The 13,842-nt window shown below is 48.3% G+C and overlaps 1 protein-coding gene across 2 annotated transcripts; it reads right to left on the bottom strand.

The window, feature by feature from the left end:
- Window positions 1-7,565: 7,565 nt before the first annotated feature.
- On the bottom strand, window positions 7,566-13,231 carry tmem165 (transmembrane protein 165). Of its 2 annotated transcripts, XM_064333977.1 has the most exons (7): window positions 12,862-13,231; window positions 10,614-10,839; window positions 9,740-9,915; window positions 9,125-9,307; window positions 8,751-8,856; window positions 8,251-8,349; window positions 7,566-7,729 (listed from the first exon to the last, which is right to left on the bottom strand). In XM_064333977.1, the coding sequence occupies exons 1-6, from the start codon at window positions 12,991-12,993 to the stop codon at window positions 8,273-8,275; spliced, it is 900 nt and encodes a 299-aa protein (XP_064190047.1). In that variant the 5' UTR covers window positions 12,994-13,231; the 3' UTR covers window positions 7,566-7,729; window positions 8,251-8,272. The 2 variants fall into 2 exon arrangements, with proteins under 2 accessions (XP_064190047.1, XP_064190045.1); XM_064333975.1 differs by having other exon boundaries at window positions 7,566-8,349; window positions 12,862-13,229.
- Window positions 13,232-13,842: the final 611 nt, after the last annotated feature.

Raw genomic sequence — 13,842 nt, 5'->3', positions numbered from 1 at the left:
TCTTCAGCATTTGCACACTGACTGTGTGTGAGTGTGAGTGTGTGTGACTCTGTATGAAAGTATTGGTCCCTAAAGTACAGTCTTCATGCCACACCTCAGTAAAACTACAATCGTAATGACTGCTTAACCACAGCAAGCTAAACCACTCACTGCCACCTCAGTAAAGCTACAATCGTAATGGCCTCATACCAACAGCAGGCTAAACCCTTCACAACCTTCTCAGTAAAACTACAATCATAATGGCCTCTGACACACAGTAAGCTAAACCCATTACTGGCTCCTCACTAAAACTACAATCATAATGGCCTCTTACAGTAAGCTAAACCCATCACAGCCTCCTCAGTAAAACTACAATCGTAATGGCCTCATACCAACAGTAGGCTAAACCCTTTACAACCTCCTCAGCAAAACTACAATCATAATGGCCTTTTACTCACAGTAAGCTAAACCTGTCCCAGTGTCTTCAGGTCCAGCGAGATGTGGATGAACGAGGTGAAAGACCGTAGCAATGACCTGAGTACCTGCTGCGAAGGTGAGGGCAGAAAAAGCTGAGCTGTGTTAGAGCTTTTCAGCAGACCAGGCCATCGATGGTGCAAGCACAGAGACTGCGAGACTCGCGAGACTCACTAGCTCACTCACTCAGTCACTTGCACATGCTCACGTGCACACACTCACACACACACACCACACAGTCCTTCTGGGCTCAATTTTAAGTTGTGATGGTGTGGCCTTTCCTGCAGGTGTAGGTGTGTGGGTGTGGCCTCTCCTGCAGGTGTAGGTGTGTTGGTGTGGTCTCTCCTGCAGGTGTAGGTGTGTGGATGTGGCCTCTCCTGCAGGTGTAGGTGTGTGGGTGTGCCAAGTGTGTTGGTGTGGTCTCTCCTGCAGGTGTAGGTGTGTGGGTGTGGTCTCTCCTGCAGGTGTAGGTCTGTAGGTGTGGCCTCTCCTGTAGTTGTGTGGGTGTGCCAAGTGTGTTGGTGTGGTCTCTCCTGCAGGTGTAGGTGTGTGGGTGTGGTCTCTCCTGCAGGTGTCGGTGTGTTAGTGTGGTCGCTCCTGCAGGTGTAGGTGTGTGGGTGTGCCAAGTGTGTTGGTGTGGTCTCTCCTGCAGGTGTGGGTGTGGTCTCTCCTGCAGGTGTAGGTGTGTGGGTGTGGTCTTTTCTGCAGGTGTAGGTGTGTGGGTGTGGCCTCTCCTGCAGGTGTGGGTGTGTGGGTGTGGTCTCTCCTGCAGGTGTAGATGTGTTGGTCTGGTCTCTCCTGTAGGTGTAGCTGTGAGGGTATGGTCTCTCCTGCAGGTGTAGGTGTGTGGGTGTGGTCTCCTGCAGGTGTCGGTGTGTTAGTGTGGTCGCTCCTGCAGGTGTAGGTGTGTGGGTGTGGTCTCTCCTGCAGGTGTAGGTGTGTGGGTGTGGTCTTTTCTGCAGGTGTAGGTGTGTGGGTGTGGCCTCTCCTGCAGATGTGGGTGTGTGGGTGTGGTCTCTCCTGCAGGTGTAGATGTGTTGGTCTGGTCTCTCCTGTAGGTGTAGCTGTGAGGGTATGGTCTCTCCTGCAGGTGTAGGTGTGTTAGTGTGGTCTCTCCTGCAGGTGTATGTGTGTGGGTGTGGTCTCTCCTGCAGGTGTAGATGTGTTGATGTGGTCTTTTCTGCAGGTGTAGGTGTGTTGGTGTGGTCTCTCCTGCAGGTGTCGGTGTGTTGGTCTGGTCTCTCCTGTAGGTGTAGCTGTGAGGGTATGGTCTCTCCTGCAGGTGTAGGTGTGTTGGTGTGGTCTCTCCTGCAGGTGTAGGTGTGTGGGTGTGCCAGGTGTGTTAGTGTGGTCTCTCCTGCAGGTGTAGGTGTGTGGGTGTGGTCTCTCCTGCAGGTGTAGATGTGTTGGTGTGGTCTTTTCTGCAGGTGTAGGTGTGTTGGTGTGGTCTTTTCTGCAGGTGTAGGTGTGTTGGTGTGGTCTCTCCTGCAGGTGTTGGTGTGTTGGTCTGGTCTCTCCTGTAGGTGTAGCTGTGAGGGTATGGTCTCTCCTGCAGGTGTAGGTGTGTGGGTGTGGTCTCTCCTGCAGGTGTAGATGTATTGGTGTGGTCTTTTCTGCAGGTGTAGGTGTGTGGGTGTGGTCTTTTCTGCAGGTGTAGGTGTGGGAGTAGTCTCTCCTGCAGGTGTAGGTTTGTGGGTGTGACCTCTCCTGCAGGTGTAGGTGTGTGGGTGTGGTCTCTCCTGCAGGTATAGGTGTGTGGGTGTGGTCTCCTGCAGGTGTAGATGTGTTGGTGTGGTCTCTCCTGCAGGTATAGGTGTGTGGGTGTGGTCTCCTGCAGGTGTAGATGTGTTGGTGTGGTCTCTCCTGCAGGTATAGGTGTGTGGGTGTGGTCTCCTGCAGGTGTAGGTGTGTGGTGTGGTCTCTCCTGCAGGTATAGGTGTGTGTTGGTGTGGTCTCTCCTGCAGGTGTGTGGGTGTGGTCTCTCCTGCAGGTGTAGGTGTGTGGGTGTGGTCTCTCCTGCAGGTGTAGATGTGTTGGTGTGGTCTTTTCTGCAGGTGTAGGTGTGTTGGTGTGGTCTCTCCTGCAGGTGTTGGTGTGTTGGTCTGGTCTCTCCTGTAGGTGTAGCTGTGAGGGTATGGTCTCTCCTGCAGGTGTAGGTGTGTGGGTGTGGTCTCCTGCAGGTGTAGATGTGTTGGTGTGGTCTCTCCTGCAGGTATAGGTGTGTGGGTGTGGTCTCCTGCAGGTGTAGGTGTGTGGGTGTGGTCTCTCCTGCAGGTATAGGTGTGTTGGTGTGGTCTCTCCTGCAGGTGTGTGGGTGTGGTCTCTCCTGCAGGTGTAGATGTGTTGGTGTGGTCTCTCCTGCAGGTATAGGTGTGTGGGTGTGGTCTCCTGCAGGTGTAGATGTGTTGGTGTGGTCTCTCCTGCAGGTATAGGTGTGTGGGTGTGGTCTCCTGCAGGTGTAGGTGTGTGGGTGTGGTCTCTCCTGCAGGTATAGGTGTGTTGGTGTGGTCTCTCCTGCAGGTGTGTGGGTGTGGTCTCTCCTGCAGGTGTAGGTGTGTGGGTGTGGCCTCTCCTGCAGGTGTAGGTGTGTGGGTATGCTTTCTCCTGCAGGTGTAGGTGTGTTGGTGTGGTCTCTCCTGCAGGTGCAGGTGTGTTGGTGTGGTCTCTCCTGCAGGTATAGGTGTGTGGGTGTGGTCTCCTGCAGGTGTAGGTGTGTGGGTGTGGCCTCTCCTGCAGGTGTAGGTGTGTGGGTGTGGCCTCTCCTGCAGGTGTAGGTGTGTGGGTATGCTTTCTCCTGCAGGTGTAGGTCTGAGAGTGTGGTCTCTCCTGCAGGTGTAGGTGTGTGGGTATGCTTTCTCCTGCAGGTGTAGGTGTGTTGGTGTGGTCTCTCCTGCAGGTGCAGGTGTGTTGGTGTGGTCTCTCCTGCAGGTATAGGTGTGTGGGTGTGGTCTTCTGCAGGTGTAGGTGTGTGGGTGTGGCCTCTCCTGCAGGTGTAGGTGTGTGGGTGTGGCCTCTCCTGCAGGTGTAGGTGTGTGGGTATGCTTTCTCCTGCAGGTGTTGGTGTGAGGGTGTGGTCTCTCCTGCAGGTGTAGGTGTGTTGGTCTGGTCTCTCCAGCAGATGGTCTTGTTAGTGCCTTTGAAATCGTGTTGAATGTTCGTTTTGAACTGAGTTCAGGAAAGCCTGTCTGTGGCAGTTATGCTACAGAAATCATTGATATTTCAGTCGGAGACAATCATGTGGCCCTCGATCTTCTGTCTGCGTTCACTCTGAGTTTAGTTTACAGTGCAGAGTAAACTGTGCCTGCAGTGAAAATAAGAGACTCTGAGGCAGAATTTAGTTTTACTGAACTGGTATGGATGCCATCCTGTATCGGTTTACAGTGTGCGTCTGTGTCCAGATACCTGCTAGCACATCCATCAGCACCTATCTGATTAGCCTGATAACCCATATGAATGGTGCGATATGATTGGTCTGTAAGTGCATTGGCATGGTGCAGCGGTGTGATTGGTTAGGGTGCAGCCTTTGTGAATGGGGCCCAGTTCTGTGATTGGTTAGGGTGCAGCCTTTGTGAATGGGGCCCAGTTCTGTGATTGGTTAGGGTGCGGCCTTTGTGAATGGGGCCCAGTTCTGTGATTGGTTAGGGTGCGGCCTTTGTGAATGGGGCCCAGTTCGTGATGTTAGGGTTTCCTTGTGAATGGCCCAGTTCGGGTGTAGGGTGCGCTTTTGAATGGGCCAGTTATTTCTGGAACTCGCTCAGGGACTGTGGGCTGGTCTGCTGCTCCCCACAGTACCACACTGAGCCACTTAGCCTTGGTCCGACCCTAGGCACCGAACCTGCCAGTCACCCCCCTCAGGGCACCTCCTTTACCCCCCAATAAGGAATGTGACACTCGTACAGACCAGTGCCCCCAATGAGTGCAGAAGAGTGTTATGCACATGCACACACACACACGCACAAACATGTACATACGCGCGCACACACATACACACACGTACATGCACGCATACACACGCGCACGCACACACACGCATACCCGTGCACACACACACACACACACACATACATACACACACGCGCGCACACGTACACATGCACACGCGTGCACACACAGAAGTAGCAGTGACAGGCGCCAATCAGATGCAGTCTGGTGAAGACGTGTTTGGCTCTGAGCCAATGGCTCTTCACCTTCAGACCTGTTCTGGGAATGATGTCATCACCCTCTTCAGTGTAATTCCAGTGTAAATAGTTGTTTGTGTTGCCCCAGCAAATCGGATAATATGTAAAAGTATGGTCAGATATGAATCCTTCCTATGAAACATTTTATTAAAAGATCACAGCTCACTGGACATGTAGCTATGGTAACCTTTTGCTTTGTCTTTTTTTTCTTTCCTAATTGGAGTTAATGTTTCCTTTTGCCATATGAGCAAGAGATTGGTTTGCTCTAACTGCCTCCCCTGAATCCGCTTAAAGCGACAGTTCATATAGTTTGGAAAAAGGTTTTGGAAACATCACTATTATTGTAAGTTTTCATTTCCCCCACAGTTTGCGTGTAATGGTGGGTATTTTGTATATTTACATGGTTTCTCATGACCTGATGGTTCAGGGGTTTGTGGTCTAAAGCAAGAACATCCTCTTAAAGCAGCTCCCAAACCGATTGCACAGAGAGGTTATGTTCCCAGAGGATATACATATGAACACATTCATTTTATAGCATTTATTCAGAAACACAAATATCCGTTTCTGTGGATAGTTCCTCAGTTGAGGGCTATAGGAAATAGTTCTAACCAAAAATAAGATTATTATTCTTATAAATGTTCAATCCGGTAATATACCCAGATGTGGATGTGTAATGCTCTTTAACTGTTTTGAAGTTACCTGAAGTCTTCTCTCTCGACCAGAAGCCCTCAGAGCCTGTATGCTCACCACTGCAAAGCTGGAAGGGCCTCAGAAACGTCTAAAATATTCTTCATTGCAACCAATGCTGCCTGAGCCAGTTCAGAATGTGCACTAAACCTGCAACCTCCTAAAAACCACAGAAAGTGAATATGCGTTTGTATGACCCCAATGGTTTCCCACAGTACACGTCCATAACCATGAGGACTTTTATTTATAGCTTTTTGTGTGAGTTTACACTCTCCCAAATGCGTATACAATTTATTCTATTTTCTTATGTCCAGGCCAGATCGATTTTTAAGCTGGTGAGGATAAATGCTCTTGTGATGGAGGGAGGATGGGCTGATTAAGCAAACTGTGACACCGTGCGGGGGATGGGGGGGGCTGGGCGTGTTCCTCTGGGATCCACTTGAGTCCTCAGTTTCTAACCTTCACTGTCACTGCAGGTAGGGGGTGGGGCCGGGGTGGGGCCATGGGGCGGGGTTGGGGCTGGGCCAGACTGGGGGGTGGGGCCATGGGACAGGGCTGGGGCTGGGACTGGGCCAGGCTGGGGGGTGGGGCCGGGCTGGGGACAGGGTTTTAACATGGCCTTTCTCTCCCCTCAGCACTGTCCACCGCTCCTACACGTATAGCATTTTCTAGAACGGTTTGCTGACTTAGCAGTTCTACAGAATCTCCTCTCACTGGACAGCCTAACTGCAGGCTATCATGCAAAATAATCGCGTAAATATTTTAATCCAAAGAGTTAAAACTGAAGAGGGGAAAAAAGCGATGAGTCAGGAGAGCTGGAGGATTGTGGGGAACAGAGGGAAATCATTCTGTGTTCTGTAGTTCTGATGTACGCACTAGAAGTTTGAACGTTTATGTGTTATTCCTGTATCATTTAATCTGTGTATGCTGTTCTGTGCTTGGCTGATGAGTCTGCTGCTTTTGCACTTGTTTGAGAGCTTATCAGAGTGCCCGTGGAATGTGCCAGATTCAGACCCTAACGATCAGAAGCAGCTCCACGGTTATGGAGGCTGGGGTGGGCCTGTAGATTATCACTCGAGTACCAAAGAAGCCGTTCATCAGCAGAGCTTTGCTTACATTAACAAACACATAATGGACTCTTTTAATGCAGAGGCCCAGTCTTCTGCTCCCTATTCAGTTTTGAAAATAAATGTATGGCAAAAAACAGACCAACGTGTGTGATCTGTTTGTCACAAGGTAAAAACAGATGTGTGTGTGTGTGGTCCGGTCCTGTGATCCGCTGTGTGTGTGTGATCCGGTCCTGTGATCCACTGTGTGTGTGACCCGCTGTGTGTGTGATCGGGTCCTGTGATCCGGTGTGCATGTGATCCACTGTGTGTGTGATCTGGTCCTGTGATCCGCTGTGTGTGAGATCCGGTCCTGTGATCCGCTGTGTGTGATCCACTGTGTGTGATCTGGTCCTGTGATCCGCTGTGTGCGTGATTCATTTGTCCCCAGTTGTGGAGTTGAGAATCTCACCCACTTGGGTGATGCACACTGCCATTTTGAGGCAGAACTCAGGTCAGGTGGAGATGAAGTTTAACCCGTTTATCTACTGTTCTGACACCTCAGAGACTGTGACCTTGTAGTGCTTCAGATAAAGTGTTATGAGTGTGTGCCAGATCAAAAGCGAAATATACCTTTATTGGCCCAATTTGTCTGGAAACGCTCAGATTACAGAGTGTCTCCTGCCTGGCAGCTGTGCTTACTGCCGAAAAGACGTAGTCTGATGCTTCATGTTCCTCCAGCTTACTATAGTTTTCTAGTTCAAGGCTAGAAGCAGTAAACAGTACATATTACTACAGTATAACACCCCCCCCATACACATCACTGCAATTCTAAAATAATGTATTTTTAATTGTAGTTGAACATGGCTGAGTATACTGTCAGTACATTGGTTATATTTAAATAATACTTAAAATAAACTGAACTTCTGTAAACTAAAATAAAATGATCTGGGATCCAGTTTTCAAAAAAGAGTTTAAATATGAATTTCAAACAGTGATCAAAGTTTACTTCTGGAAAGTAAGTGCCCCGAGTCTATTATCTGGTATTTAGTTCAGCATACTTGTAAATTGAGCAAGTGTGTGGTTTTGGTAAGGGGCAGCCCTGCTACGCTAACCCATTTGAATTAGCACCAAAGAAGACCCACTCAGCAGTTGGCCAATCAGAGCCTTGTGTTTCAATGACAGCGTGATAGACACAAGAGAATGGAACCGGTTTTTATTGAATATTTACATTTAATCAGGGTTTACAGTGAGGTTGTACACGAGGTTTCCTGTTACTATCACAACGCTCCCCGTCAAATATTGACGATGTATTCTCCTTGGGTCCAGCAACACCACTCAGCCCTGACATGTACAGTACTTGATCTAAGAAATAAAAACAATCTTAAGCTAACAAAAATAGTCATCTCTGAGCTAATGTTGTTAAATAAATACACACTGATTTAATGCTGGGGAAACGTGTGGGGGAGGTTAGGAAACTGGGAGTGGACAGATGGACAGACAGACTGGCGTGACCTCCACTTTAGTACCAAACCAGAATGCAGCTAACTTTAAATCACAGGGCTAGCTGAATTCCTGTTCAGTACCTGGAAGTGGAACTGCCAATCTTTTTTAACCCAGTTTCACTATCGCTGTTGGGCAGAGATATCCTGTGGATGAACAAACTGATCTGAGAACGGCTTTACTGCAGGGAGAGGAGTTGGGCCATTCTCAGCACTGACCTGAGAACAGTCACCACGTTGAGAAATTTAAATCGAGTCTGCTACCATATCAAGATCACAAAGGCAGCAAACACACACTCGCGCGCACACACACTCACGCACTCACACACAAAGCCTGAGAGTACAGCCCCTATAATAAAACCATTGAATAGTACAGATATTTACAAAATGAATCCCTCTGGTCCAATCAGAACCCAGCATCTGGCTTGATGAACAAGGCTGAGAAGGCAAAGGCCAGGAAGACCACGCCCCCAATGATCGTAACTGCAGATAAAAGAACAACAAAGATGAGAACTACAGGACATTATACACTATGGTACACTATACACTACATTATATACCACACTATATTACAGTACATTATGCACAAAATTATATAGTACACGACACACATTACATTTGCACTACACTCTAGACTACACACTACATGTACACTATGCCACACACACACTATAACACCTGAACATCAACACTGCACTAGATGGCACACACAGGCCCTGTTCCATAGCCACAGCCCATATGAACAGGTCCCTTCACTGAGTGAGCATGGAGAAGCATTTCTGACTAGAAAGGGGCCCTTCACACATTTCAGCACACCCACTGTATGCTCACAAAAACTATGACCAGGTCCCGGTACTCATGGGAGAAAAAAGGGGGATATTTACCTGTTCTGACTGATATTTTCTGAGCGATCATTCTTCCACCAATCACAGCTAGCCCTGTACACAGGCAGTGTCCGAGAGTCCCGCCCACTGCCACTCCAAATGGGTCCTGAGAGACACACCCAGAGACACATTCACCATAAGTGATACTGTCAATATTACCTTGTAGCAGATGTTATTCAGAAACTGACATGGTTCAGACAGACCACATGTGCATTTAACCACCAACATGCAGCTATCATTGCTCAGCTGATTACAAAGGCAGCCACTGGGGCTCAGTTAATCGGACACAGGCAGCCATTACAGCTCAGTTAATCAGACACAGGCGGCCACTGTGGCTCAGTTAATCAGCTGTAAGAAGCCAGTGCAACTCTGACCTCTCTGGCGGCCAGGACGATGGTGGTGAGCTGGGAGCGGTCTCCCCACTCAGCGAGGAAGGTAAGGGAGAGCGCCTGGATGAAGATCGGAGAGATAAAGCCCTGCCACTTCCTCTGAGGCGCCATGGTGCCTGACCCCGCTTCCACATCGGCCGCTCCATTCAAAAGCTTCGCCCTCTGGAGCTGCAGCCAATCAGAGGAGCAGGGACACCAAACAAGCCAATCAGAGCAGCAGAGAGATATGACACTGCTTATGTGAGTACCGTGCATGAGTGAGTGAGCGCGCATGTGTGTGTGCACATGTTTGTAATTGTATCAAGCAGTATACCTGTATGAACGCATCTGCATTCGTTATGCTTCTCCACTCATTTATTCAGGTTTTTCCCCTTTAATTTGTCACCTGTCTGTATATGCACGTACACGAGTGAGAGTGTGTTTATCTATGTATGCATGTGTGTGTGTGCGCGCGTGCATGCGTGTGTGTGTGTGTATACAAGCGTGCGTGAGTGTGCGCGTGCATGCGAGTGTGTGTGCGCTTGTGTGCGTGTGTGTATACGAGCGTGCGTGTGTGTGCGTGTGTATACGACTGTGTGTGTGTGTGCACAGGTGTCCCACCTCCTCGTCCTTTTTCTTGATCTCGGCCTGCACCTCCTCCAGCTCCTCCTGGCCCTCGTCCGGACTCATGCGCAGCCCCTCCCTCAGCATGCGCACGCCGAAGATGGCGAACAGCGCCGTGGAAACGTAGTAGGTGTAGATTCGCGGGATGATGGTGGTGGCGTAGCCAAACAGGACTGACAACACAAAACAACCAGGAAATGTGTGCTTTAACACAGTGCAGTGTGCTGAACCAATCATTGTGCAAGCTGTGTGTACATAATTAAACATATCTACAGTGTACTGGAGCCGCTCTATAGGGCCCAGCCTGCGCTCGTGGTGAGAGTCTTTCCTGACTGAGCCGCCTATGGCCCAGCTGCATCAGTGTGTCTTACTATGAGCTGCTCTAGGGCCCAGACTGCGCTCATGGTGGAGTCTTTACTGACTGAGCCGCTCTATAGGGCCCAGCCTGCGCTCCAGTGGTCTTTACTGACTGAGCCGCTCTATAGGGCCCAGACTGCGCTCATGGTGAGAGTCTTTACTGACTGAGCCGCTCTATAGGGCCCAGACTGCGCTCATGGTGTGAGTCTTTACTGACTGAGCCGCTCTATAGGGCCCAGACTGCGCTCATGGTGTGAGTCTTTACTGACTGAGCCGCTCTATAGGACGACATAGCTCAGGAGGTAAGAGCGGTTGTCTGGCAGTCGGAGGGTTGCCGGTTCAATCCCCGCCCTGGGCGTGCTGAAGTGTCCCTGAGCAAGACACCTAACCCCTAACTGCTCTGGTGAATGAGAGGCATGAGCCTCTATAGGGCCCAGCCTGCGCTCTTGATCAGTATCTTAATGAATATTCATGATGGAGCGTGCTGATGCAGCAGTGGGCGGGACATACTCACCGGACAGACAGGTCATGACCCCGAGAGCCAACATGGCGCCCGCCAGCACAGTCAGCCGGTTGTAGCGCATAGCCATTATGGCAGCGATGAAGAAGGTCTTGTCACCCAGCTCAGACACAATGATGACGGAGATGGCAGCCAGGAAGCCGTGGATGAACCCCAGGTTCCCGTTACCGGGGTCCCCCTCACTCTGCACTGGCCCAATGGGGTGCACCGAGGGGGCTTTCTGGGGAGGGGACACACATCAGCGCCCCCCCAAAATCACTCCGCAAATCCAGAGCAGCACTGCGGCTCCTTACCAAATAACTGCCTCAACCTCGCCGTGGAAACGCTCATCATCGGATAAGTCCATAGTTATTAACTTAAGTAAATAACACCATCAGTTTAGTTTCATTAGTTTAAACACGTTTTATTGTACTCCTAATCCTATACATAACGTCAGCCGAAAAACAGCCACCGCATCTGCAGGGGATAGCAGCTGAAGCCGAACACCCAAGCCCAACACATTCACCGTCTCTAGACCAAGAATGACGCAGGAGAGTAGTGTAAAACTTAAGAGTCCTTCAATACAGAGTCTAGTTCGTTTAGGTATGCTGGATAGGCAATATCAAGTAGTTTGTTAGCTAATGTTAGCTATCTATCATAAATATTTTAGAAACTACAGTGTTTCTCCAAGGTTTTTCCCCCCTCACCCGATTCACTTGTTTCGACAAAAATATTCTGAGCCAAATGACCCACTTGCCTCAAAGCGTAGCTTAAAAAAATTCTAACAGCAGAAAATTCAGCAGCTGTGCCTGAATGTAGGGAAACACTGAACTAATCTAAGTCTGAACTTAGTATGAGCTGGTTCAACCTTGTCCTCAAAACCACAGAACTCATTTTGTATTACTTCAGGTTGTTAATATTTTTTAAACTGTAGGAAGATGACCATGGCCCTGAACGCTGGTTACCTCCCCCTTTGCTTGTGAGAAGCTCAAGAACCATAGTTATGTTCAGCCAAAAATAATAATAAAATAACTTCCAAGTGTTTTCACAGCATGACTCGTTTTTTGCACCAAATTATGGAGAGTAGTACCGATATCAATAAGTATCGGTATCGATAAGCCATATTGGCATTGATAAAATCCTAACAATATACATACCTACTCTCGACACCCCAAAATCAGACAGGGCCATAGCATAGCATGATTAAAAATATCACAAAGCAGCAAAAATCTAACATACTGAACTGCTATTTCCTGGAATGGTGGTTAAAAAAACAGGTTTGTCTTGTTGCAACCTTTGGTAGTGGGTTCACAAAGGCCTGGTCGTGTGTCTGGTTCTCTCGTAGTTTTAAAAGGAAGTACACTTCACAGGTGCATCAGGGCACATCAATAGAAGCACTGTTTTAATTCACTTCGCGTATCTAACAGTGGTCTGAAACGGCTCATACGGAAGCTCTCACCTAGTTCATTCTGGGTGTTCAGTGCATTTCACCTTATCTTCCAGGCATCTTTCAATTTGTAAGGAAATGCTGGACTGTATATTGTAGGTGTCCGAACATTACTAAAAACAGTTAAAGGAGGATTCTGTAACTTCATAAACACTGCAAAACAGTGCTTAATTTAATGATGTTCAGACTCATTTCACCAACTGTGTGTCTTAAACAGACACGTGAGCAGTTTTGTAGAAACAATGGCAGAAATGTAAAACTCGTAGTTCTCTATACTTGATTTATTTCACACTAGAGAGTAAACTGCACATAATCCAGAAAGAATGTTAATAAAACCACGATGTCCGACAAAGGGCCGATTTGAACAAAAACGGATGCGAACTTTGCGTCTTCATAAAAACTTTTCCCTGTTTTTACAAAACAGTTTCGGCAGTTAGGCGGGTATTAATGCCAGCTCTAGTGTTTACTGGTCTATTAGTGATATAATGTTTGCATTTTCTGAGTTTCCCTTGGGTGATGTGCTCGCAAGAGCAGCTGACAGCCTGAGCTAGACTAACATCAGCTAAACGGTAAAACGGACGAAGCGACGGTGAATCTGATACGACCGGCTGCCCACAACTAGCCTAACTAATTAATGCACTGGTAGCCTAACTAATTAATGCACTGGTAACAGGATACGCCGTAAAATTTGTCATGACCCGGTTTTTCCATAATCGGAGTTTTATGTCTGAATATCGATAGCAGGTTACTGATCGGCTAGCTACCAGCAAGATAACATGTCAGCTCCATCGTTGCAAGCCAACGGGAGATATATACCTCTTGCGGCGGCTGTTCGGGTTCCGGCTTCCGCTCCTCTTGGATGCCCGCAGCTCCGTCCGAACACAAGGCGACCAGCACCAGGGCCAAAATCACACCGCTCCGCATCATTCTGGTGGCCAGGGAAAGCATTTTACGGCCAGGGTACGAACTTAAATGTGGAATTAATAAAAATATAGCTACCTAGATATATACACAGTACTAACGTGTGTGTAGCTAAGTGACGGCTATCGAAGTTCTGGCTTTATTTTGTGGTCTAACACGCTAGCTACATGTACATGTTTAGCTCCGTTGCTAGCACATCGCTTCCCCAAACTCGAGAACTGATTGGGAGGGACGTCTGATGCTCACTAACTTGCTATGCGTTTTCGCTGCAAACGACGGCACTTTCCACCGAATTTACTGGACCATCTAGTGGAAGACGTGTACATAATGATATGACGTTTATAACACATAGTTGTATCATTGGTTGTCGTATCTGCCTGTCTTAACGTCATGTAAATTGTTTTCAAGTTAGAAAGAGATTTGAAAACCCGGAAAAGAAAGTTGCTACATAGTAACAACCATTGAAAAATCAGCAAGGGTAGACGTGACTATTTTTCAGGAACTTGTTACAGTGACTACGTGTTGATATTGTGTGGATAATATGGGAGGAATACATAAAATTTGGGAAACTGTTTGAGAGAAAGTGCGATACAGGAATGAAATCTAAAGAGCTTGTTGAGTAGGAAATCAACTGATGAAGTTTCCCATTTTTTATTTTCTTGGTGGGTGACTGGGTTAGCAGGAAGGACTTAGTTCCTCCCTTGGTGTGTCCCATTACTTTTACTCCCCACTACCACTCGTCTCAAACCAGAAGTATGTGGAGGATGTGAGTGGAGGAAAGGAAAGAACAAGGCGTGAAGAGAATTAGGACAGCTTATCTGCTTTAGGTGAGCGTCTGAACATCACCTGCAAACAACACAGTCACCAATGGAAGCA

This window comes from Anguilla rostrata, chromosome 4 (assembly GCF_018555375.3).
Source record: "Anguilla rostrata isolate EN2019 chromosome 4, ASM1855537v3, whole genome shotgun sequence".
NCBI classification, from domain to species: Eukaryota; Metazoa; Chordata; class Actinopteri; order Anguilliformes; family Anguillidae; genus Anguilla; species Anguilla rostrata.
This window is presented reverse-complemented; position numbering and strand designations above follow the sequence as displayed.